The sequence below is a fragment of the Podarcis erhardii genome (genome assembly GCF_964252035.2).
Source record: "Podarcis erhardii genome assembly, chromosome: 2".
Taxonomy (NCBI): domain Eukaryota; kingdom Metazoa; phylum Chordata; class Lepidosauria; order Squamata; family Lacertidae; genus Podarcis; species Podarcis erhardii.
Genome location: NC_138498.1, coordinates 24,600,964 through 24,628,119, shown reverse-complemented (window position 1 = coordinate 24,628,119; position 27,156 = coordinate 24,600,964). Strand labels below are relative to the sequence as shown.

At 43.7% G+C, this 27,156-nt stretch overlaps 1 protein-coding gene and 1 long non-coding RNA gene across 4 annotated transcripts in view; one reads left to right on the top strand and one right to left on the bottom strand.

Annotated features, from left to right (window-relative positions):
• Positions 1-27,081, top strand: LOC309335109. Its single transcript, XR_014153351.1, has 4 exons — positions 1-136; positions 12,638-12,768; positions 24,433-24,618; positions 24,880-27,081. It is a non-coding gene; the product is annotated as an uncharacterized lncRNA (long non-coding RNA).
• CEP112 (centrosomal protein 112) overlaps positions 24,063-27,156 on the bottom strand; it is a 224,113-nt gene continuing 221,019 nt past the window's right edge. For all 3 annotated transcript variants that reach the window (XM_081849579.1, XM_081849578.1, XM_081849580.1), the window contains one exon: positions 24,063-24,510. In XM_081849579.1, the coding sequence (XP_081705705.1) occupies positions 24,507-24,510 (4 nt within the window). In that variant the 3' untranslated portion in view covers positions 24,063-24,506. The remainder of the gene's footprint in view (positions 24,511-27,156) is intronic.

Sequence of the window (27,156 nt, the reverse complement as noted above, 5' to 3'; positions counted from 1 at the left end):
AGTTTTCTAATCCTACTTCCCTTCCTCGTCTTGCAACATGGTGCACGGCTAAACACTTCCCTGAAGGTCAGCGCCAAATTGCTCCCATTTCAAAAGCCAGTGGCTGGCTGAGAAGGACAGCTGCTGGGAATTACAGGTAAATGGAGATTAATGTGTTTTCTCTGAGGCAAGGTTTTCCCCATTACACACTAGCGGCCTACTATTATTCGGCCTTAGCAGCAGTCCCTCACGACACACCTTTTCGGTGTGAGGCCTGACATTTTCCCTCCTCTGTTCTTTTTTGTATTTAAAAGAAAGTGCCAAGAGAGTGAGTGAGGAAAAATATCCTACGTTAGGCTTATAACAGGGGCGAGGAACCTCAGGCCCGGGGGCCAAATGGGCTCTTAAAACCCCTCTACCTGGCCCTCAAAATTCTTCTCACAACACACCCCTCTCCCCAGGCCACCATTTCACAATAGGGCCCTTTTTGGCACCTGAGGAGGACCCCAAAATGGCATCCCCCTCCTCACCAAAGAAGAAGGGCTGAGGTAAGGTCTATATCAGTAACAAGGCGGAAAAGAAAGATCAACATTAGGGATCTTCTCCCCGGTGAATCCTGCTGCCTGAGGCGTTTGCCTCAGCTTGCCTCTTGGTTGAGCTGGCCCTGGCAGGACACTCCAGGAGAAGCAAATGCCCACATTTTTCCAGGAGGAGATGCTACCCTGACATCCAATGAGACTCTGAGAACCATCATTCTCAATAAGGGCATTTTTCGTTTTAAAGAGGGAATTGAGAAAGTCAGAGAGGTGGGCCCACTTGGGCTGCTCCAAGCTGCAAGGGCGAAAGGGCACTGTCATTTATCTACAGCCAGTCCTGGATAATGACAGTGCCCTTTCGCAGGCCTTGGGGTGGCAGGCTTACAGACCATTCCTCCGACTTAAATCAGCAGCAAAAGGCACAGACACAAGTCAAGAGGCCAGCTTTGTCCCCATATCCAAGCAGTAGCAACACTACTGCAGAACCTAGCAATGCCAGACATACTGTCACCGTTAATTCATTGCTCATCTTCCAAAGTGCTGTGTGTCATCGGCTGCCAGCATTTAACACATGGCCAGCAGATCAATCGATGCAATATGAATAAATCAACACAAAGCTGATATCAACTATGGCAAAGTCCAGAAACTTATTTCAGTCTACCAGAACGCTCTGCAACTGACCTTGAGTTGCACTTCTTTCAAACAAAGGGACATCAAAGAGAAACTCCATTGTGAAACCCTAAATTGCAATTTATTAGGCAATTCGGTTCTGTTATCTGTTGCTTGAATCGAGATGAGCTGATTTTCATCATACTAAATGCGTCGATTACCAATGTTTGCTGTGAATCCTTAAGTTGCTGGCCTCTTGCCCAATTAGTCTGAACAGATGTGGTTGCATCTTCGTTTGTGCTTGGGCTGTATGTACAATGAATTTTGTGGTGTGTTCCGGGTAGAAGTTGTAGGGCGTTTGCAGTTTTCACCAGCGCTGCCTTGTTAATTGGTCACATAATTGTCTCTCTAATTGTCACTGCCTATCCTTTTTTGCATTTCATTCCCCCTGGTGTCCCTCCCTTACATACATACCTACCCAACTCATTGGCATCTGATGAAGCGAACTGTGATCCATGTAAACTGATGCCATAAGAAATTGTTAGTTTTTTAGGTGGCACAAGACTCTTAGTTTTGGGAGGGATTCCAGCATCACACAATCATCACGGCATGTAGCATTTTTTACTTAGTTTTAAACCTTTATCAGACAGGCATGGCCAAACTTGGCCCTCCAGTTGTTTTGGGACTACAATTCCCATCATTCCTGACCACTGGTCCTGTTAGCTAGGGATGATGGGAGTTGTAGTGCCAAAACAGATGGAGGGTCAAGTTTGGCCATCTTTGGAAGCAACGTTTTGTATTTTATCAGTTCCCCTAAAACTGATGGATACAATCCAGTGCCGGATTTACATATAAGCTAAACAAGCTATAGTTTAGGGCTCCACTCTCTTGGGGGCCCCAAAAAAATTAAAGGAAAGAAAACCTGCATGTGCATTTCCAAAATATAAGATAAGATAAAATAAAATAAAATCCCACATACAGCAACAGTGGTTTGTGTTGTGTTGTGTTGTGTAGGCTCCTATGATGTAAGTAATGGGCTAGCCTGCTCCCTAAAATATCACTGGCATATATTCAACACAAAAAGCAGTGACAATTTGTTGCTGACAAAGGACAGCTGGACATATAAAGGGCCCCATTACCTTCAGTAGCTTAGGGCTTCATCAAACCTAAATCTGGCCCTGATACAATCTAAAAAAAAGTTAGCTGCAGATGAAGCCTAAACTGGATGTGACTTTCCCCTGCTCTAATGTGGTTCTGTTTTTCATGTGCAATTCTTAAAGATAGCTTTAAAAAAAAAGAGCTGTGTATGCAAGTCAATTAAGTACTTGATTTAGCTGAGAGGAGATCTGGGGGGGGGGGGCAATTTAAATAAGTCTGCAATGCTAATGGGGATATTGTAAGTTACTCAACACAGCCCTCCCGCTTGCAGTAGAGTATATTACAGTGAACCGCACTGCAGGGATGTTGTATCCTGCTGCCTCAGTTCAACTTGCAGTGTGGGGATAGAAGCAATGGATAACACCCTCTGTATTTCTGCCTAACATCCAACCTGAAACAGAGTCCTAATACCTCTGAACAGCACAGAAATCACATAAAGCCTTGCCTACACTGCAGGGCTGTAGTAGGTCTTGCTGTACTTGGGGATAATTCACTTTGGAATTCCATTGGCAGGGCTGTTTTGTAATAACCACACTAAATAAGAACTTAGAAGAGCAGGAACTCTCTGTTGGGGGTGTGTGTGGATGCACTGGTGTCCAAGCCCAGAAATATTAAGCCCCCCCCCCCCGATTTCTATGGGCAGTTATTGACATCTTTTCCTGGGAATATTTAAAAACAGCTTCTTACTGTGAACTAGGAAGCGCCCGATCTTGACGATGAGAGGGATCTGTCTATCCCATTTATATTTATATTGCTTCTAATTTTCTAGACACTCAATTCCATCTCCTCCACCACAGTTTTTAACCTCCCTCTCCAACAGTCAAGTTGGCATTAATGGACACTGAGCATGCTTAGCCATCATGGGGACGTTTTCGGGTCCTTCCCTCTCTAACTCCCATCTACTTCTGCAAACTACCCCAGGTTTGCCAAGACCTCCTTCCTTGTGGGTGGGCTTTGCTGATTTGGCTCTGTTAACTGTGGGCCCTCATCCCTGAAGATTAGAAATAGAACGTGAGATGGTGTCAACTGATGTTTCGCTAGACTTCTCCATTACTTCGAATCGCCCGTCTCCCTGTTTTCGTGGAAGCCTTGTGGATGCGGAAAGTCTGAGCCGTTTAATGCTGGAAAGTGAATGGAATGTCTTTGTCTGGAAAGAAAGGGGGTGGGATTAGGACACCCACCCACCCCCAATTCCGGGGTGTTGTTGATCCTCAAAGGTCTACCTTCCACCACCTCAGGTCTTTCTCGAGGGAAGAGATTCTCCATGTTATGTATCTTTGCACACGTAAGGGTGGTTTAGGATCACAACTCTCAGTGAAGCAAAGGTTGCGAGGGGGGCTGTAATGAATAGGTACCTTGTTATCTGAAACTGAAAATGTACTCTGGAGAGAGGAGAAGATAATTAATAATAATAATAATAATAATAATAATAAGGAAAGAAGAGGTGTCAGAATGCAGAGATGGCTGGCAGGGTGTGGTGGAGGAGAGGGATCATAGAATTGCAGAACTATGTTGATAAAACTTGTTAGTGAGGGACAATTGGATTAGTGGTGGGATTCTGGCTATGAAGTCCTTTGGGTAGTGGGAAAGGAGTGTGTGCGTTTGTGCGTGCGAACAATAATCTTGTTCTCTCCCCCCCCCCCACTTCATGGTCAAAAGAAGGCCCCATAGCCAAAACATCAGCCCTTCTAATCTTTTCTTTTCTCTACGCCCCCCCTACCCCACCCGCAACATGTGCTTTATTAACCCCCTTTTCTCATTTAACTGCTTTGAATAGCTCAGTGGGTAGCATCCTTCTTAGAAAGTGAAGACTGGGCTCGCTGGTGGGGGGTGTGGGCGGCGGCGGGATTGGGGCGGGGGGAGAGAGAGCTTCCTTGGAGATGAGATGTCAGAAGAGAAATGCAGACAAACCCCCAGCCCTGGCCTAGAGAAAGAAAAGCCCCCTCTGTAATCCTGTCTGCAGTGTCCTCATGACCACAGGCTCCAAGGTAGCCAGGAATTCCAGGTCCCCCTTTTGAGGGAAGACAAATGGTGAGATTTGGAAGAACCGGGTCACTGGGGCAGCTCCTTCTAAGCTCTGCAGGCATGGAAGGGATATTTTCTTTTTTTAAAAAAAATAATCTCACTGCTGCGTTTTGCTAGTAAACTAAATTAGAGGGAGGAATGAAAGGGCCCCTTGGATACGCTCCAGGCAGCGCAAAGAGGAGAGGGCTTGCATGTTTGAGGTCACACTTAAGCTTGGGCAAGTTTGTTTATTTATATTTAAATGTAATGGTTGCGTTGTGGCCACAGGGGCTCTCAAAAGAGGCTTACAATAATAATAATAATTTAAAAAGCAACAGTAGAAGTATCATGATGCTAATTCCTTAAAGGCAATGCACAATTGTGTAGAGTCCATGGGAAAACTGCCTTATATATATCCAGTCCATCTAGCCCAATACTGTTGACTCAGACTGGCAGCAGCTCTCCAGGCTGAGGTCTTTCACATCATCTATATTTCCTCTTCAACCAGGCTTTGGGCTGATTAATATTCTACAGCCTTTTAAATTAAGGTTACCAGAAGTCCCTGTTTCCTGGGGACAGTCCCCGGATTTACAAATCAGTCCCCATACAAAATCCATTGAAGTTGAAAAGTGTCCCCGGATTCATTGAAAAAAATCTGGTAACCTTATTTTAAATGTGTCTGTGGGAAGGGGGGGAGTTGTAGTTATGCTGTTTTGTTGTTGTTTTTGTCCTGTATTTTATTCTGTGAGCAGCCCTGATATCTTAGGATGAAGGGCAGTATTTAAATCTAATAAACAAAATAAAAATAAAATCTACTAGCTAATTTCTCCCAATAAGGAGACTGAGGAGCATTTTACCACAGGTGATCCCAAAATGAGTGATAAATGGTTCATCTGTGCACCCCCACCCCGTAAACATTTTACTCCTGGCATGGCAGTTTTGTTCCAAACAGAAAATAAGTCTCTACAAAAATAAGGCTATAGATGGGGCTCTCCACATCTTTATTGCTCTTTCGTTTGGCAACTGCACACACACACGCACAGACACAGACACAGACACACACACACAGAGAGAGAGAGAGAGAGAGAGAGAGAGAGAGAGAGAGAGAGAGAGGTCTGGTTCACACATCACATTCAGCAATCATTAATATAAACTATGGTTTAAGATAAACACACAGTGTGCGTGACTTCTCCCCTGCTCCTCACCATAGTCTGCTTAGCGTTACATCCAAATCCAGGTTCATGCTTTGTCCCCCCCCCCCAAAAAAAAAACACCAACTATGAGCAGTAAGCCAAGAACAAACCTTGGCTGTGTGTTGCCTGGTGACCAACAAACCACAAGCTTGGGTTTGAGCACAATACTAAGCCAGATCATGGTTTGTTTTCAGGTGGCAGCAGCAGCAGAGGAGGAGGAGCTAAGTGCATGCTATTTCAGCCAGAAGTGGTTTAGTCATGCTGGCCACATAACCTGGGAAAGCTATCTGCGCACAAACGCTGGCTCCCTCATAGATGAGCACTACACCCCATAGTCAAATTTGACTGGACATAACCTATTTTACCTATTTCAGCAGCATGCATGTTTACGTTAAATCGTAGTATATTTTAACTATGTTTTAATACAATGTGCAAAATGCCTTCATTCCGCAGTTCCCCATTCTTCAGTTCAGACTGGGCAAAACCAGAACCACCTAAGACATACCATTGGGGTGGAGAACCTCAGGCTTGGGGGCAGAATGTGGCCCTCAAGGCCTTTCCTTCTGGCCCTTGGGACTCTTCCCAAGCTACACACCCTCTCCCTAGGCCACACATCGCACCAGCTCTGCTTTGTACACTCCTTAAGTATTTTTTCCCCCTGGATGAAATGTGTCCTTGAACTTTGATATTGCTTCCTGTTTGCCTGATTGGAGGGCGTGCGAGTGTGTGTAGAAAACTCATCTTCTGTACAAAGGGAAAAGTCACATTTGCTGCCCCACCCAATTTTGCTCTAGGCCTCGCCCACTACTGATTTGTGCCACCCACGCCCCAGCAGGCTGCTTAGATTCCACCTGCCTGTATGGCAGGGTGCATGCCATTTTCTAGTTATTATAATCTTTACAACTACCATGCTCCTTAAGGCAGCACTGTTGTCTCTCATATTGCAGGTGGTGTGTGTGTGTTTGTATGTATGTATGTATGTATGTGTAAAATAGGGTTGCCATACGTCTGGGAATTTCCAGCCATGTCCTCTTTTGTGGGCCCTACATGCCCATCTAGGGGGAATTTTACATTTTAAAGCAAATGTCCTGGATTTGGGTTTTGGTTTTTTTTAATGTGCATGGGTGGCTCTGGCACGGATGACCCGGGCTCTGGCATGGGCAGCTTGGACTTGGCAGCGGAGGGGCTATCAGGTGATTGCCCTCGAAAAGCACAACCACTTTTTGTGTGTGGATTTTTACCTCTTGAAATATGGCAACCCTAAAACATGGTGGAGTATGGCTTGCCTAAGAGTTTGTGGCAGAGGTTACCAGAGACTCCCCGATTCATCGCTTACTCACTTAGCCACTATGAAGCACTAGCTGTTGCAATTTCACCCCCTCGTCACCCAATTACTGAACACTTAGAATCATAGAATTGTAGAGTTGGAAGGGACCCCAAGGGTAATCGTAAATCCAACCCCCTGAAATGCAGGAATCTCAGCTAAAGCATCCCTGGCGGATGGCCACCCAACCTCTGTTTAAAAACCTCCAAGGAAGAAGAAGTCCACCATCTCTCGTGGGAGACCATTCCACTGTCAAGCAGCTTTTACACATCTTGCAAATGTGAACCAATTCTACGTTAAAGCACCAGCTGGAATGTGCTTCCCTGGATGGGTGTGTGTAGTGTTAGTGGAGGGGTAGTACCTCTGGTGGGGGACACCTTCTTGGGTACTTTGTCCACCTTTGGTTCCCACTGTACTCAGCTCTAACCTGCTCCCTTCTGTGGATTGAGTGGACAAGATTCAATTGGGGCTCAAGTGGGCCGAAAGGTCAAGAAGGCGGTTTCTGTACATGCTGTAGTGAGGGGCAGATGGTGTTCATCAACCTGGGAAGGCAGCCCATCTAGGAAAACTCTGACCCTAAATCTCTGCTGGCTTGTGGGATATCTTCTGGAGAATAAAAGGCTAAAGACTAAACCCTTATAGAAATCCAGAGTGGAGTCCCTAGGCAGTTGGATGGTGCCTTGTACACCTCTTTCCAGCAACTCCTGCAGCCATGTTGGTGCCAAACATATTTTTCTGCTTTCCTTTGGACCATGTCAGTGAGGCCGAGAAGGATGGGGGGGGGTCCTGTTGTCTGGACAGCCCAGGACCTCCATATGCACTGCCCTGGTTTGTGCCCCGGAGCGTTCACTTTGGTGCTGCTAATGCAGCAGTTTGACCTCACCTCCAGAGGCGCACTCCATTGTCTCTTGAGACAGATGGATGCCAATAACCCTGTGTGTTTGCATGTGTGTCTTAAAAAGCAGAGACATCACCTTGCCGACAAAGGTCTGTATAGTTAAAGCTATGGTTTTCCCAGTAGTCATGTATGGAAGTGAGAGCTGCACCATAAAGAAGGCTGATCGCCGAAGAATTGATGCTTTTGAATTATAGTGCTGGAGGAGACTCTTGAGAGTCCCATGGACTGCAAGAAGGTCAAACCTATCCATTCTGAAGGAAATCAGCCCTGAGTGCTCACTGGAAGGACAGATCCTGAAGCTGAGGCTCCAATACTTTGGCCACCTCATGAGAAGAGAAGACTCCCTGGAAAAGACCCTGATGTTGGGAAAGATTGAGGGCACAAGGAGAAGGGGACGACAGAGGATGAGATGGTTGGACAGTGTTCTTGAAGCTACCAGCATGAGTTTGACCAAACTGTGGGAGGCAGTGGAAGACAGGAGTGCCTGGCGTGCTCTGGTCCTTGGGGTCACAAAGAGTCGGACACGACTGAACGACTAAACAACAACAACAGAAATAGCTGTGTGTAGAAATCGCATTCATGGCTATTCATCCAGTTTTGCTTCTTGCCCTACCTTCCATTGGCGTGTGACCCGTGGAGGAATGCAACTGTTGGGTGGGAAAAGGTTGCCCACCCCTGTCTCAAATAAAGGGGGAGAGCTATCCATTGTGGAAGAGCAGAAACTACGGCAAACGAAACTGTGAGCTCCTTGGCCGCTGCAGCCAATCCACAGCACCAGATCGCCACAGCTGACTTCAAGGCAGTCAACCTGGCCTTTGGCATATTGTGCCTGCCAGTGATTTATAGATTGTGCCGCTTGAAAGCAACAGCATGCACAGCCTCTCCATCATTCCAAGCTACCTCACGACATTGTAAACAACTGTTTCGGCAGCATTTCTACTCATTTCCCTAAAAGCTTCTACAGAGGGCCTTTGCCAGGCATTGTGTGGAGTAAACTCAATTAATTAGTTCATCCTAGGTCTGGGGTTTCAGCCAGAGAAGCAAGTAGTACGAGACCACACAGAATCCCCTCCTAGGAATAAAATCAATTTCCTTTATACATTTTTTTTAAAAAAAGATGATTAAAATTCTGTCTGCTTTAATTCACCAGGATGATTCAATTGTCTCTGCCATGTAGCTCCAGTGGGAGTTTTAGCAAATGATAACAAATAAATGACCAGCCGAAGCACAATTCTTGGACAAGCAACATTTCTCGAATTGCTCCTCCCTAGACAATCATGAGGGAAAACATGGATAAATTCCATGGCATGGGAAACATGGTGGGCGAGAAGGAAAAGAGGACCGGACACAGAGGAGCTGCTGAATTAAGCCACTTTGCCCACTCAGGGAGAAGAGGACCCGTCCCCGGTGCCATTTGTGTGAGGAGGTTTCTATTGCAAATGAGCAGGAGCCATTGGCAAGGGCCTGTTTAATTTGATCGCAGTTCATGGCAGACGGAGAACAAAGGAAGCGACCGAGGCAATAATTGCCTCCTGGTGGGGAGCTGGAGAGTTTAAACTTGGTTGGCACTTGCACTTCGAATCAGACCACTCTTCCATTGGCCCTGCCAAGCCCACAATAGGCCAGGTAACAAAGATTGTGGTGGTGGGAAGCGGGGGATGCTTTCAAAGTCACACACAGCATGTTAGCACAGCCTGGGCGAATTGGAGGAGACTCTCGCATGGAGGTTTAGGGAGGGAAGTCTACTCTTTATCACATTTGAAGTACAGCACAAGAGTTTTTCACCACAACCCAATAGGGCAGGGGCTGCTTGGTCCATGACCTCTGGGTAATCTAAACCCTTGCCCAGCTTCTCATGAATGACGTCACACATTTTCTCCTACATAGAGATGATCGGCATATAGGAATAATGTTTACCTGTATTTTTATGTCATTCCTCTTCCTATGTTTTTAGCTGTTCTTATTTTATCTGTAAGCTGCCTTGAGTCCCTCTCAGGGAAAAGGGCTGGGGTAAAATATTATTATTATTATTATTATTATTATTATTATTATTATTATTAGCAGTAGCAGCAGCAGCAGCAGCATTCATATGAAGCAGCACTAAAGAAAGGCATAGAGCATGAAGAGGGGCTGCAAGGGAAATTTTCTAGTGATTTATTTTTCTGTGAAAGATTTTCCGTTTCACAAGCTCATTTGCAACAATGAATGGATGCCAATTGCCAAATGCAATATTGGGCAAGCTTGGCAGTATCAAGGTTGTTGTTTTGCTTTGTTTACTAAATACAAGTGCAGTACACATGCCAAATAATTTCACTCTCTAGGGCATAGGAAAATGTTGCACTGCAAACTTACTTTTTTCTTCTTCTGCAATTGCCACATGCATAAGTGCCTAAAATTGCAAATTTCCATTTTGAATTTTCCAATTCAAAATTTCCCAGGTAACCTATATAACCGAAAGCACAGTGCTTACGACCCTTAGAACAAAACCTGAAACAGTGGTGGTACCTGGAGTACTGGGTTTGGATTTTGGAACTGAGGTTCAAATTCTTGCTCTGTCATGCTTGGCCTGGGAAAATTTGCAGCCAGAACTTGTGTACAGTGGTACCTCGGGTTAAGAACTTAATTCGTACCGGAGGTCCGTTCTTAACCTGAAACTGTTTTTAACCTGAAGCACCACTTTAGCTAATGGGGCCTCCAGCTGCTGCTGTGCTGCTGCTGCACGATTTCTGTTCTCATCCTGAAGCAAAGTTCTTAACCCGAGGTACAATTTCTGGGTTAGCAGAGTCTGTAACCTGAAGCGTATGTAACCCGAGGTACCACTGTACTGAGAAGGCAAAAAGTGACTGCAAAACAATCAATCAGGCAGCTTAATATGTTCTGAAATGTTAATATGTTTTGAAATTTATTCTATTTTAATAAAAGTGATTTTGTAAAATATCATTTTTATAAACTAAAATTAACGGCCAAATTCATGTCAGTTATCCCAGTGAGGAATTCAGTGTAGGGCTATGGCAATTGTTCCATCAGCACAAGTCGTTCAGATGCACCCCTTCCCCTGTGTGCTGTTCTGGGGGTTGTTCTACCCCTTCCAACCCAACTTTGGGGGTCATAGGGGAGAAGGGAAAGCTCTGTTGTGCCAGCAAGACCCTTGTGCAAAAACATCTGCTAGTGGGGCTACTTAGTTGAATTCTGTCCTTTGTACTCAGTTATCAGAACACTGGAATACCCAATTGTACATTTACTTCTTAGTGAGCCATTGGGCAGACGACTGTCTGCATGCTTTTGATACCTCCAGGAGTAGAGACTTACTTTTAAAAGGAAAGTGATATTTCAGAGGGTAATATTCCAGAGGGGACTAGACTGCTAGATTTCCCCCTCATGCTTACAAGCTGGCCCTTGGGCAACAGGGTGTTTTAGTCTGAACTACCTCGTGGCGTTATGAGGTAAACTGACATAATTGTGCAAAGTCCTTGGGAAGGAAGGAGTAGGATGGAACAAATATATAAAATGTAAGAGAGAGATATCATAAAATAAATAAGCACTAAAAAAATCTGTATTTACCAAGTGTGTATTTGTACCAAGTTTGTAAATACCAAAATCTGTATTTACCCCTCAAGTTTGAATTCATGTGATTGAACTGAGGCAATACTGACCCTACCATGCTAACTTGAGTAATCCTTCCAGACTATAACTGAGGTTTACATGTGGTCTCCCCCAGCTGTATTGAGAGGTAAGTTTCTAAGCTTCTAGCAGTGTAGTGAGCCATACATTCCCAAGTGACTCATTAGAAATCAAGGGATTTGGGCTAGGTTCAAGGTTTTGGGGGGCCTTGGGGAAGAGATCACCAGTAGGTGTTCTTAACCAGCAATTTATCTTAGAATATCGATGTCTCTACCATTTTTCCCAGGCTCAAGTTCATTTTTCTAAGAATTCTGTGTGTGCGCCTACATTACATGACCCACCCCACATGTCCATAAACGTTTGGAGGGAGCAGGTTGTTACCACTGGCCATACCTCCTGCCAGGAATGGAAGGGAGGAAAGCACACACACACACAAGCAACATTTTTATTGAACTCAGTGCGTTTCAAACTGATTTCTTCATCAGTGTCTCCCTCATATGCAAGTCCTATGCACACTGCCACCAAATGCACAACCAGCAGCTGTTACGGCTGGAGCATGCATTAGACCTATTTCCCCCATTTAAGTCGTGATTAAACAACAAGCAAAATACAAACTCACACCGCACAATCCAGCAGCACCAAAACAAAACAGCTCCAATCAAATCAGCCTCCAAATGACTCCTGGACGAGGAGAGTCTTGTTGATTTCAGGCAGAGTCCTGATGACCATGGAGACTGTCATTCCAGAGACCAGGGGCACCTGTCATAAAAAGCCCTGCTTTTAGCTGCTATTGATTTCCAGGGTTGGCACAAAATATTTTGTAGCCTGGGGCAGGACAGCAAATAGCGCCTCATCTTCCCAAGTCAAGTTGCATAGTCATTCTGGCCCTTGAGGCCGAAAATCCAACAAGCCCTTTGCCTGTTTGTTCCCTGGCGGTAAAAATATGACAGTAACAAATAACTCACCATTTGCTGCCCTTTTGTGACACCCAAAATTGGCTGCCTGCAGCAGACACCTCACACTGCCTAGTGCTAAGTGCTGGGTCTGGTGATCTCACCATACTTAGTGAGCAGAGCCTGATTAGAGGATTTCAACCAGCATGGAGGTTCCTACAGTGGAAGGTGGCCTTGGAGATAGGCTGGCCCCTCGCCTGGAGGGCTCTAAAAAAAATCCACCCCAGCACACCGGCATGGGGTTGGAGATGTTTTCAAGGAGTGGAGCCATCAAATCCATAGTTGGATTACAAAAGACTCAGTTGTAAGGTTTCGTTTGATAGAGATGTTCATTTTCTCCTGTACCCCCCTTTTTTTTACAGTGCAAGAGAATTATGGACGGCCTCTACATTCGAGTCACGTCCATATGAGGAACCGGACTGTCTCTATACCTGGCAGCAGCCGCCTTGAGCAGAGTTCAACCTCACTGGCATCTCCTGAGAACAGTGAAAAGGTACAATGGAGCTTTGTGGTTTTGTCTTGCTTACATTGGATTCACAGGGGGCCTCCATTATTTATTTAATGTATTATATTAGACTTGCAGTATTTGAAATTTCACAAAAGCACACTAGAAAACTACCAGTTTCCTTTTATTTAGTTGCTATTTGAGGTTTTAAAGATCTGTCTGAAAAGGTTGAAAAAAATGAGAAAATGAAAGTGTAACCCACAGACATTGAAATTTGTTATTTAATCCGTAGTCTACCTCTTTCCCTTGAACTCTAATCAAGGTGTTTCACACAGAAAAGAAAGCAACTAAACCTCCTCACTCCAAGAATTAAAATCCTCGTAGTGTTCGTGTGTACTGTTCTTATTTTGAGATGTAGAGTTGAGAGATGTTTTCGAAGCATCCCAGGCACAACCTGGAACAATTTTCCGTGGAGAACAAAGTGCAGAGCCAGCAGGTTCAAGAGAGGCAGGCAATTTGAGGCCCTGTTGAATTTGCTTTGAAGTCTTTGGAAGGTGCTATAACACCAAGAGCTATTATTATGTTAATGTACTGTGGACCAGATTCTGCAGGCTGTTCCATAAACCATCATCCTCAGCATTCCATCCCCTGTTCCCTGAAGGTCATAACCCTGACACCTGGTTTATGACCCTTAAAACTGAAGACTCCTCTTCCCTGTACATATGCCTCACGATCAGAGGTAGGTCAGAGTCGGAAGGACAATTTGCAGCTTGAGTGTTTTGCAAGGATGCAAATTGCGTTATGAATCTCAGAAATGCAAATGGTGTAGTTTTCTCATTAGCTGCTGTGAGTGGGGGAAACGGAGATGGAGAATGTGTAGGTCATACAAACCTCAAAGGTTTATTTGTCCATGACACTAATTCACTTCTGGGCTGTTTGCCTAATGCAGTCATCTCTCACTTCCAAGGATATCGTGAAGTATTTAAACTGCTGGAAATGACCAGCAAGGATTGGTGCAACCTATTGGTTACTTGTTCAATTAAAACATCTCAAAAATGAAAGCTACTGAGAATGTGTTACAGTGACTAAACTAGATCTGAACTGGTAATCTTAATTTTACTTTGGAACGCTTATAAAGCAAAACTGCTAGCTACTAGTTTGGGTCTTTGAGGTCACAGCCTTTTGTTCTCTTAAGTCCGAAGGTGCATCGAGTTCCAGGTTATTTGATTACGTTGCATTTTGTACCCTTCTTTCCCCTTCCTATACTGGCTAACATCAATAAAAAGCAAAATAGCTAATCAACAACAAAATAATCCAAATAAAACAGGGGGGGAAATCAAAGTGGCAGATAAAAAGATCAGTAAACAAACAACCAATTGGAAAAATCTTGCAAAAGACAGGCTTGCCGGATGATCTCAAAGTTCAGACTGATTAATGTAGGGGGATTTTGCCCTTTGGATAACTTGGCCCCAAGCTGTTTGGGGCTTTAAAGGTAATAACCTCCCTCACCTTAAATTGCATAAGGAAATCGGCCTACAGCTAAGCAGTAGACATAACAAGGAAGCAACATGATCCTTAATGGCAACATAGCACAACAACGGAAATTTCTGGATGGTCTTCAAGGGCAGCCTCGCAAAGAGAGCTTGACAGTAGTCCAGCAAGAGGCCTAGCATGGTGTAATGGTTTACAGTACTTCACAAGGACCTAACCTGAGCATAGGCCCTTGTAGCCACTGTGACAACTTGAGCAAAGCTAAATCAAGGAACATCCCCCCAAATCTGATCTTTTGACAGATTTCTTACTTAATGCACAGTAGTCCAGTGAATTAAAAGATGTTACACCTCTTATCACACCCAGTCTTGTACTTAAGGTGCTGTTGTTAGATTGGACCCCAGATGATGGAATGGTTGTTTTTGTGACAAGGTAAACAATAATTTAATTTAGATTCCTGGTCTAAAATTCAGGTTTAGATCCTGGGTTCAGTTATGCAACCACCACGTACAGTACTGAGTTTAGTTCTGGGGGCAAACATAGATGATGGGAATGGAGGCTGGTCCATTAGGGCAAATGGGGGCTTGCCCTACTAAGCTGTCAGCTGCCAGCTGTCCCTACCCTCAGCCTAATCCCTTAGTTACAAAGCAGTCTGGGTTGGAGGTTGATAGCTTCCTTCTCCTTTGTCTCAGTGTTGCCCTTGTAGCACTCAGCAGGGAGAGGATGAGGTGAAAAATAGAATTAGTTGGCTCTATGTATCACTGGCTCTGGCTGTTGGCCAACCCGGCTTCCACCATACCAATCAATTTTAAGATCGAAACAGATAAGATGTGAAAGTAATGCTCCATTTAAAAACAAACAAACAAACAAACAAACAAACAAACAAACAAACCTGAAATGTATAGTAGTCCTGTTCTAAACTGAACCTGGACAGTTGTATCCGGCAAGTATCTTTTGCACAGAGCTATCAAACCATACCTAGGAGAAGTATGGGACTGTTCTGTAGGTATACTGCTTTCATGCACGACTTCTACACTCAGATTTCTTGATGCAAGAATGTTTGAAGATCTATGTGTTGCATTCAAGGCTGCAAGAGGAGAGTTCTACTTGTGCACCAAGACTTCCCCTTCCTCTCCTCTCCCGTGCCCTGAAAATCTTCTCCAAATGGTCCTCCAACCCTCTGGAGCAGGGTGAACTGGGGAGAAGAGGGGAAATGATATTGTGCAAGCAGAAGTCTGCTGTCTTGGAGCCGCAGAACAGCAGCATTTAATATAATCCTATAAGCTATGAACATGAGTTTGACCAAGCTGCGGGAGGCAGTGGAAGACAGGAGTGCCTGGTGTGCTCTGGTCTAAGGGGTCATGAAGAGTCGGATACGACTAAATGACTAAACAACAAATAACAATATCTGAATACCAGTAGCTGGGTACAGACATTTTACATGGAAATCAGCCCTGAGTGCTCACTGGAAGGACAGATCCTGAAGCCGAGGCTCCAATACTTTGGCCACCTCATGAGAAGAGAAGACTCCCTGGAAAAGACCCTGATGTTGGGAAAGTTTGAGGGCACAAGGAGAAGGGGACGACAGGACGAGATGGTTGGACAGTGTTCTTGAAGCTACCAGCATGAGTTTGACAAAACTGTGGGAAGCAGTGGAAGACTGGAGTGCCTGGCGTGCTCTGGTCCATGGGGTCACGAAGAGTCAGACACGACTAAACGACTAAACAACGACAACAACACTAAAAATAGGTGTCTTCTGGTTTGAATTTAATCTTCTAGAATTGAAGAATGAGGGTAGTAGACATGTTCCATTTGATTAGGGTCGGAGATGGAGCACCTACAGCCCTCCAACTCCCATCAGCCCCAGCCATTGTGGCCAAATGTCAAGGATGATGGGAGATGATGTTCAGCAAATCTGGAGGGCTGCAGGTTCCTCACTCCTGGTTATGGTTTGAAAACTGTGCTCTGAGGAGTCTAGGAAGCTGTTGACAGCTTATCGGTGGCAAGACTACACAACAACAGCCTGTTCTTCACTTGAGGGTTGTTGGGTTTTTTTACCCAAAGGGGATGTAGGATGTGGTGGAAGAGTGAATTCTCAGTGGTGATAGTGCCCAGCAGGCTTAGACAGCACTTTGTTAAGAAAGGTCCTTCTACTGAGGTTCTTTGGTCTTGTGAATCGTGCATTTAAACTTAAGAATTTTGACTTTATCGTCTTTATTCATTGTTTTAGATCAGAGTTTTCCAACCTTCTCATGTTGGCGACACACTTTTTTAAGACATGCATCATTTCGCGACACAGTAATTCAATTTTACTAGCAAACCGGACATTAAACAAACCCCTTATAAGAACATTTGTGCAACACACCTACACACTGTAGCTGACACACTAGCATGCCGCGATACGCAATTTGGAAAGCTCTGTCCTTCAGGGTAGACTTCCTTCTCTTAAATTGTGCAACAGAGCCATATACAGTGATGGCTCTGTATAAATAACAGTTAATAATGTGATAATAAGTGGAAAGAGTGATGCTTCCTGAATATCCTGCTTGCGGCTTCCCACGTGCTGTGCATGGCAAGCACAGAACCCTGGACTAGATAGGCATTTTGGTCTGACCCAACCGGGCTTTTCTTATAGAAAGGCATTCTACTGTACATTTTAGAGCTACAGATTTATCACAGTCACAAACCAACTTAAGTTGATATGCCCAGGGTAATTAATGTTAAGTTTCATGCATTACATCTCAGCCACTAAGGGTTGATAAGAGCCTAGAGTTATTAGTTTGGAGAATGTCTTGCAGGAAAGATTTTAAGGGAAAATCAAAAGCCCCAAAAGGGCAACGGGAAAGAAGCTCCAGACTGCAATCCAAAACCCACTTACCTGATGGCTCCATTGACATACAATACACCACATTTCTGAGTAAATATGTAATAGGATTGTACAGTAAGCCTGCCAACTTGGTACTTCCTATCCTTTGCCTCTATAGAAATGATCCATATTACCTTTGCTGGTATGCAGTGTTCCCCTCTAGGTGCCAGTACTCACCATAAAGTTGTTACAGTAAGCGCCACACTTTTTAACAACAACAACAAAAAGAGGTGCTGGTACTGTGTACCACTGAGTACCTCTTGAAAAAAAAGTACTACTGGTACGCTTTCTCATAATGCAATATAATCAGAAACAGCTTCCCCTGGAGCAATTGTTCTGTGGCATCTCCAAGCCGCTTCCTTGCTGATGGGAGCTGAGGGGGGCGGGCAAACAAAACCTGCAGAAGCCGCATCTGAATTCCAGTTTCCCCAGCCACTCTGGGCAGCTCCCAACAGAATATTAAAAACACAATAAAACTTCAAACATTAAAATCTTCCCAATACAGGGCTGCCTTCAGATGTCTTCTGAAAGTCAGATAGTTGTTTGTTTCATTGACATCTGATGGGAGGGCGTTCCACAGGGCAGGCACCACTACCAAGAAGGCCCTCTGCCTGGTTCCCTGTAACCTCACTTCCCACAGGGAGGGAACAGCCAGAAGGCCCTCGGAGCTGGACCTCAGTGTCTGGGCTGAACGGTGGGGGTGGAGATGCTCCTTCAGGTATACTGGGCCAAGGCCGCTTAGGGCTTTAAAGGTCAGCACCAGCACTTTGAATTGTGCTCAGAAATGGACTGGGAGCCAATGTAGGAGTGCCAGTGCTACTTCCTAGTACCCTGTCTGAACTCTTTCAGAGAAAGGTGGGGTTTTTTGGGGGGGTTCCCTCTTGATCTGCAATCTGCTGGAATGTGGATGTTTAACCCAGAGAAAGCTTGGGAACACAAGCAAGCATGTGTCTCCTGGAAAATACAAGCTAAGTTAATGGTGGCATTTACAGAGGCATTACTTTTTTCACAGGTGTGGTATGGGGGGGGGGTTAACCGCCCTCCCCCATGTTTCAGATGACAAAAATGTTCTTCTTGAGGTGCACCTGTCCCTGAGCAGTGAGACAAGAAAATGAACCACAACAATGCTCTTAATATACACTGGTTTTTGGAATCTAAACTTAGATGTATCCAACACTTTGAATTTCATAGTCAAGCTTAGAATATCCAATCCTTTGAACTTTTAAAGGGTACCACTGGCACCCCTGAAATCTCTTCTCACCCTCCATTAGTACTGGAATGGCCCACAAGTGCTTCCGAACCTCCTCCATCTGTGTTTGAACATCATGCTTGTCAATGTAATACTATTCAATCATGCAATTTCAGTTCCACTTTAGAAATTTGTGCCTACTGACTGGGCCAAGATAGCATATGAAAATGGTGATCTAGCTATTTCTAGGTGTGGTGGAAATTAACCGTGTTATTTCTAGATGGTGATGCTTTGTGTGTTGCATGCCGTGCCATCCCATTCATGATGCCAACCCTTCCCTTACCAAATCTTAAAGCACAATGGAAAGGAATCCCTCAGACACTTTTGATGCATCATCGGAATGGTGGGAGACATTCTGAGCAAAGGCAGGCACCAGGGAAACATTCTGTGAGCCAAATGGGTAAGTGGGAAAATCGACACTTCGGGAGCTGTGATGTCACTTGTGGAGCCCTCTGGAATGGCCAAATGGTCTACAAAAGCATTCTAGTGCTTTAAAAATAATGTTATATGAATCGATATCTTCCACAGGTAGTAGGGCCATGACTGAATGAAAACAAAGTTTGTGTGTGGCTGCAAACAAATGTATTATACTTGGTGTTGAATACCTTTATCAGGGAAATACACCTTGGTGTGTTCAAAACCAGTTCAACAAAAGTTATACAGGCCAATTCTATACGTGTCTAACTCAGAAGTAAGCTCCATCGTTTTCTTACTTACTTAAGTGTATATATAGGACTACAGTCATAGAGATTCAGGTTTTAACATTGCAGGAGTGCAAATCAAGTTCTCTAGTGAGCAAGGGCTCCCCTTTCGCTTCCATACCAAAGGCAGCTTAATGTGAAAACGAGTCACATGAAAGCTTCACACATGACCTGCAGTTCCCATGAGCAGAGGGAATATTGGATCAGGACTAACATAGTTTGCATCTGGAAAAGCCAATATGGTGCCGTTCAGATGCTGTGGGGACTACAATTCCCACCAGCGCAAGTTGGTATGGCAAATGTTCAGGGATGATGGGAGTTAGAGCCTCACAACATATGAAGGGCACCATATTTGCTACCCCTGACTCAGGCTCATTTATTGGAAAAAAGGAGTAACATCTGTGACGCTTACAATTCTAAGAAGAAAATGTATGGTGCATTACTGTCTGCAAATTTCCACCTTAGTCCTACAAAGCTACTGCATTTCAGCGTAAAGTTACAACGATTTTCCTGTGTGTGTGTGTGTTATATATATATATATATAGACTCCCCAAAATGAAGAAAAGGTGAATGGTTCCCCATTATATCCCAGCTTGTTATCAAAGTACCGCTTGAGATACTTTTAAGGAGTCTGTCACCCTTGTGCGATAGCTCTGGAAAGACAATGGGTTGTACCTAATGCAATACTCAAGAGTAGACCCATTAAAATTAATGGGAATGACAATCTTAGTTCCATTAACTTCAACGGGTGGTAGTCAACTAAATCCTTGCACAAGAGGAACAACTTCTGCTTGCACGATGGAACTCCCCCTGCTTGCCCAAATATGATCCTGATGGTTGGGGAACAAATTCAGAGTACGCACAGGGAGAGGAGATTGGGGGAGAAGAGTCCCTTTGCACAAGCACAAATAGCTCTACTTCCACAACAATTTACTTAGTGCTATGCTGAGTTCAACCAGGGCTTTTTCTCCAGCCGGAACTTGCTGGAACCTCTCAGGTGGGTTCTGGCACCTCTCCAATGCCATCCTAAGAGAATGAGGGAGGTGTTCATGGTGAGTTGTGGCACCTCTTTTTCTAGAAAAATAGCACCGAGTGCAACCCAGTGGGTCTGCTCCGAGTAAAATTTATTTGGATACAACCCATTCTGTTCTCTCTCTCAAGAGTGGAATGCAGTAATTATGATTATAACACAGTGGGGTGAATCTGAGTTGGGCAGATTTTGACCAGGATCCATGTGTTAAGGTTAGAGTAAACGTTTCACTTAGTCTCCTTGTAAAGACCTATACATGGCCTGAATGTACAAGTGTTACAACGTGAACATTTTAAACCATCACTTTACCACTGAAAAGTAATGCAGATTGTAAAGAAAATGAGTTTCTCTCTCTCTCTCTCTCTCTCTCTCTCTCTCTCTCTCTCTCTCTCTCACACACACACACACACACACACACTCAAATTAACCAATGGTTTGGCTTCTTCTGGCTTTACATTTAAAAAGCCATACCCTTCTGCCGTATGTTTTTCAATTGCATCCTTTGGTTCATTTCACACACACCCTCTAACCCAGGAGTAACCCATAACCTTCAGGGCAGGGGAGCCCAAAGGGGTGCTGGTTATGTTTGTATAGCCTATGGGAGCTTTGTAAACCACAATAACAACAACAACAACAACAAATCAAAAACCCCATGCATCATAAAAGCCCAACTAATTTTAAGTGTCTGTGTTAGGTTACCAAACTTAAACACAAAATGCAGTGCGGATGGGCTACGTTTGTACAATGTTGCACAAAAAAGAAATGTAGGAAACCCTCGCTGTAACACTAATACTGGGGGGAGGGGGGGCAGGGAGCACTAGCACAAAAGCCAAACTGTGTTTTTTCCTTTTTTTGGGTTACCAGACTTAGAACTGATCACGCAATTTCATTTCAGTAACTTACAATTTCTACTCTCTTTGATAATGTGCTGTAAAAGAGCCAACTTTCTTTAATGACAAGGCTTTAAGAGGAATGACTTTTCTGAACAAAAAATTTCAAAGCTGAGCAAAGATGAGTTGTTTTTTTAAAAAAAGGAAACTATGAATTAAAATGACCTTGTGTTCCGAAACTTTTTCACACATTGCTTGATATTCTCAGTTCCTCTCCCCTGCCAGCGCCCCCACCCCAGAAACAGAGCTGGTGCCTTTGGCAAATGGAGACTTGAGAGGGCAGAGAAATCATAATCTCACTGCATTATCTATTGGAACTGCTTAGCACTGAGGGTGCCTGGTGTTTTTCAGCGTAACCTTTAGCAGTTATTAAAGCAATCACAAATATTTTCTTCCTATCGGAGTTGGAGTCCTCTCTGCTAGGAGCAAAGGCTGAACACAGCATGAACCACTGAAGTTGTTTTTATAAGAGAGCTGAACAACTAACAAGAGCGCAACAGCTCTGCTGCAGGAGAAAATAAATAAATGAACCTACCATGTTACAATTAAAGCACCGTTATATCATGCACAGCCAAAAAAGGGGCAAGGGTATTATAACTAAGAAAACAAACATATGTGTTACTTGGGTAACAAAAAGAAAAGTGACTATCTGGGAAACAATACTTCACCTCAATAAAATACAGAAAGCCATCTATATTGATGAAATAGTTAGGACCATTACATTTTTAAGGAAAGAAAAGAAAAAACATTTTGTACAGAACTCAACAATCTATTTATATTGCATTTTAATGTGCCAACAGACTGTGTAGTGACCAGGGAATACTGTATTGTGAATGAGTGATATGGAATGTATGTGTGTGCATATGTGTATGAGAGAGAAAGTAAGGAAGAAAAACGAGAGAGAGAGAGAGAGAGAGAGAGGTCTTAAGGAAATAGTCTTGTATTGGAAAATATCCATTAGCCTATCATCTGCTACTACCTGCCTGATAATAACCTGGAAGCAACCTGTGTTTTAAAAAGTCTTCATGCCACAAGTTTATTCCTCTGTAGACAGGGCAAGCCTGTAACATCCAGTTTCAGGGTCTCTACTGAATCCTTTTACCCCTACCTGTGTCTGCCAGTGAGAGTTTTGCTATGCTTCACAAGGTCACTAGTCTCTGTATGCACGTGCTCCCAGGAAACCCCATGCCTCACCAAATCCCAGCACCCAAGTATTTTTTTCCAAAGCTTTATGGCTTTGTTCAACTTACACAGTGATGTGTCCACAGTAGCTCCTCTTTGCAGGGCCCAGACGTTTGCTCAGTCTGAGCAAAGAGTCGGTTTTATATTGCTCCATTATATTCCCAAGAAAGTCATGTCCCTGTTACCTGCTGCTACAAGTGCTGTTCTCTTTCAAATGCAAGCCTAGGCCCACACATTAGTAGGGGTCAGCCTCAATTCAAAGCTTTGAGCAATGTGATTATTTCCCCCAGAGCAGTCCCCTTATACAGGATAAGTGTGTGATGTCATCACAAAGTTGGTATCTGGTGATATCTGAATCAACGTACCCGTTGGGAATCTACTACTGGCTGAGTTAACTGAGAGAAGGCTTCATTCGATGCAGCAGATCTCATGACCTAGGCCAGGGTTTCCCAAACATGGGTCTCCAGCTGTTTCTGGACTACAACTCCCATCATCCCTGGCTAGCAAAACCAGTGGTCAGGGATAATGGGAACTGTAGTCCAACAACAGCTGGAGACCCTAGCTTGGGACAGACTGGCCCAGGCATCCCATGAGCACTGGTGGTCATGAAATTGGGTGAATGACTATACTCTTCATAAAGTAAAGTGAATAATATATACCCTGAAAGCAGCAAAACAGCATACCAATCAGAAATCGTAGGCTTGAATCTCACCTTTGTCATGGTCTTAGATGGCCTTAGGCAAGCCACTCTCAGCCTCCGTTTCCCCACCCCAATCTGCATAATGGGGAATATTAATAGTGACTTACAGAGTCCCTTTGAAGCACTTTGAACCTTGGAAGTCCTATACAAAACTATTATTATTTCTAACCTATCATCTAATGTTTCAAAATAGTTCATTGTGCAACATTTTGGACTTAAGCACCACGTTGCTCGAGTTGCAAGGTGCACAAGCATGTGGTATTTGCTTTGAGAGACATGAAACAAGGGCCCCAATCCTTGCCTAATCACTACTTCTGTATATTTCAAAGGGATAAATGGCAAATACATGTGTGTGCTCCTCTCAGTTGATGATGCTTTTAATTATTATTATTATCATTATTTCAAAAAAGAAAAAAGTTAAAAAGAAAACAAGGGTGGCTATTTACATAACGTTTTGTATAAAAAAATTGTTACATACAGAAGAATTTAGCTTTGAAAATGGCTTACTTTTCAGCAAATGCTGCCTATCCTTACTTGGAGGTTGGAACACACTCCAGGCATGTGCTTCCTTAAATACTACTACTACTACTACTACTACTGCTACTACTAATATGCTGCCTAAAGCAGGGAGTGTCAATGTGGCCCCTCTAGATGTTGTTGGATTCCAACTCTCATTAGTCCTAGCCAACATAGCCAGTGACAGGGAAGATGACGTGGGCATGTTTTGCAGTCCAGCAAGGCAACAGATTGGCTACTCCTGATGTAGACAATTAATTGTAATTTCCCTATCAGTGTTTCATATTGCTAGCTTCGATTTCCTACCAAACCCATCAGGAAATCCACGCTAAATGTTAAAGGAACTGCTCAAATAACATTTACACCTGAATTGTAGGGAAATACTTTTCCAAGGCCTGTAAAACAGTGTAAAAGTTTCCTTGTCAAGAGTCTACAATACACTTACAGTGTTTTGCTATAGCAAATTATTTAGAAGTTATGCATTCCAGACTAAGAGAGATTCTTATTATCCCTAGTGAAAGCACTTATTGTTCAATCAATTAGCCAAGCTAAGGAACAGAAACAATTATATAGTCTTTCCATATAGCCACAAAAGTGTACTCTACTAAATACAAAATCTTACAAGACGTTATCGATAAGAAACATTAAAGGAATCATTGCAGCTATTCTTGCAGTAAATGATATGTCACTGATAATGGAAATAATGTGGAAACATAATCTACAAAAAATACTTTAATATTACATAACATGTGAACATGAAAATAATGCCATATATGTTTTAACATATTTTGGACACTATAATAATAATGATGATTCTAATAAGGACGTGATTTTTAGCATGTGTAAAAGCGAACAAACTGCAGCCGGAAGCCGGTAACAAAAGCAAAATGAGCAAACAAAATTAAGTTTTTCAGTAAGTATATTGACATATATAGATATCCAATATATCAAAAGCTTTAAAATTTGTAATATAATGATAAAATAATTCAAATAAGTGGTAACTTAAAATACTGTTATGAATGAAGGATGTGCTTTCAGAAACTTAATTACATTGTCTGATTTAACAAAACAACCACTGATCTCTCAGATTAGTTTCACAAGATCCAAATCTTCAAACCTGCTGAAAAGAAGTCCTCTGAAGAAACCAGTCAGCTCCAACAGTTACCTAAGAAATAAAATGTTCTCATCAGTCACAAATGTTCCCTTTACTACTGACAATGCTGAAAACACCAAACACTTTTCTACTTGCTGGGGTCAGAGCCCTCACTAAGAGGTAGTGCTTAAAGGTAAAGGGACCCCTGACCATTAGGTCCAGTCGTGACTGACTCTGGGGTTGCGCGCTCATCTCGCTCTATAGGCTGAGGTAGCTGGCGTTTGTCCACAGACAACTTCCAGGTCATGTGGAAGCAGGGACTGAGCAACGGGAGCTCACCCCGTCGCGGGGATTCGAACCACCAACCTTCTGATTGGCAAGTCCTAGGCTCTGTGGTTTAACCCACAGCGCCACCCGTGTCCCTGGTAGTGCTTAGAAGAGGTAGTGCTTAGAAGGACTTTAATAGTCAATTTGGAACATGGTCACCTGAGATACCTGCATGCAAAAAGGTAACAACTGGGATCTTAAAAAGCCATGTGCACAAAGGAGCATTTGAGGACCTTCTTCTCTATGGACCCTAATGCCCTGAAAAGCTGGTCCTGAGTGTTGGGAGACCAGCAGGACTGGCATTTAAGACAATGGACAGAATCTAATTTATCCAGTGCTGTTGCTCCAACAGAAGCTGTCCACTAAAGGAACAAGGAGTGAGACAACTTTTGCCACTCCCCCCCCCCGCCCCGAAGTCTGTTTGGGGGACAAGGGGCACCAGTAAAACCACTTCTCTATTAGGGGATACTACTTGCTGGATCAAAATGTAGCCACTAACCAGATACAACCCATTGTAAAGAGATGCAATGCAGATAGAAGTGAAAATGGGTTCAAGCCCTTATAGGTGATGATGCTTTAACCAAAGGTTCCCAAACTTATTTGGCCTATTGCCCACTTTTCAGGGGGGGGGGGAGAATATATACTTAGCACCCCCTGGAAATCGACCTTCTTTAAATGAAGGGGCAGGGCTGGATTTGCAGCCTGTCTGCCATTGGTCAAATAGCCAGACAAGCTTCCTGGGCCTGGGATCACCAAAGCCCCGAAAAACCTCTCGTCTCCAGTTGGATCCAGGGGTGGCGTTGTCGTCCCCCCGCAACAGAGCCCAACCTGGCAGTAAGCATCATTACACAACAGATGGAACATGTATGAACTGTTTTTCAATTGTTTTCTCCTCCTCTCTTCTTTCTTTATGCTTCTACCGCCCCCTTATTTTTATTTAGTGCCCCCCAACTGCACACAGGGCATGGTATTGCCCACTTTGGGAAACACTGCTTTAGACAATGCTCTTGGGACCTCAACCAACTTGTACAATGAGAAATGCTTGCCGTACTTTCATCTTTGGTATGAATAGTCAGTCCTCTCAGATGTGCTATCTGCAATGCATCATCACTGAGCCCCTTATTATTTTCTGTGCATGTGGGAACAGACCTGCAGGTAAAACATGCTGGATGGTGGATGGTGAGATAATTTTTTTGTTACCTAAGCTCATAAGACATGGATTCTCCACGCAGAATATATATTGTGTGCAGGGAAACCACTCCATTGAGTGATGTCCCCACCTCTACAGTGCTTTATAAAGTAACTTACATATTATTTCTTCCTTTGCTCTCTAATTCTGCTTTTCCAAAAGGCAAAGCAGTGGCCCAGCATTCAGGACTTCTGGGTCAAGTAGCCATAGCTTCAAATTAATATGCAGGAACTGGGAAATATTTGTTTGTTTGTTTCATAAAATTTGTACACTGCTGGATTGTAAAAGAGCTCAAAGCGGTTTACCAAAAGATAAAACAAAAAAATCAAGAAAAATTACAGCTCTGCTTTAAAACATACAAAAATAAAAATACTAAAACACATTAAAACTGCCTCAACTTCCTTAGCATCTGGGTAAGGCTTGTCTAAACAGGAATGTTTTTAACAGGTGCCAAAATGGAAACAGTGTAGGCGACTGCTTGCTCTCAATGGTTATGAGGACCAGAACATGGCAGGATTTGAAGACATGAAGCTGGTTTCTGATCATGGCCTATTCTGGTTTTGGCAACCATAGTTACTCCGTTCAGACATACTGGGGGAAACTATGGCTAATTAATCGAGGAAGTCTTCAATTGTGATACACAAAGAAGGGAGGTGGGAAGGGGCAGAACAAGGACAAAATGTTCCAGCACAAGGCTCAAACTGAGCCAGAATCTCACACATAAGTTTAGCTCTCATTGTTGCTATCTGTTGAAATTAAACGAGGCCAAGGTCTATGGAGAAGCTTGTTGAGAAATTTGAGATATCCCTGCTTTCATGTTACAGTCTTACATCTTCCATACACACAGTTTCAATTAAAACCCTATTTGCATATCCTGCCCTGAAGAAATAAGGGGTGATCATTGAGACTATCAGTGTGAAAACTTTCAGTGACATCACCTGGAAGGTCCCTTTCACTTAATCACCCATGTGAATCACCCTTCCCAAAGGTGCAGTTGCTGTTGCAACATCTGTGGCTATTTATTCACAATGGTGTGAATGTCTAAGTAAAGCTAAGTGGGTGAAGATCCGGTGCTTTGAAGATACAATCTGCAATATTACAAACTGCATCACCTTCGAAGGCGGCGGCAGTGTGTTGAGCCACCATCTCACGATGAATGCCAAGGCGAGGCCCAGGCTTGCAAGGCACCTGCAAGTTCTCAT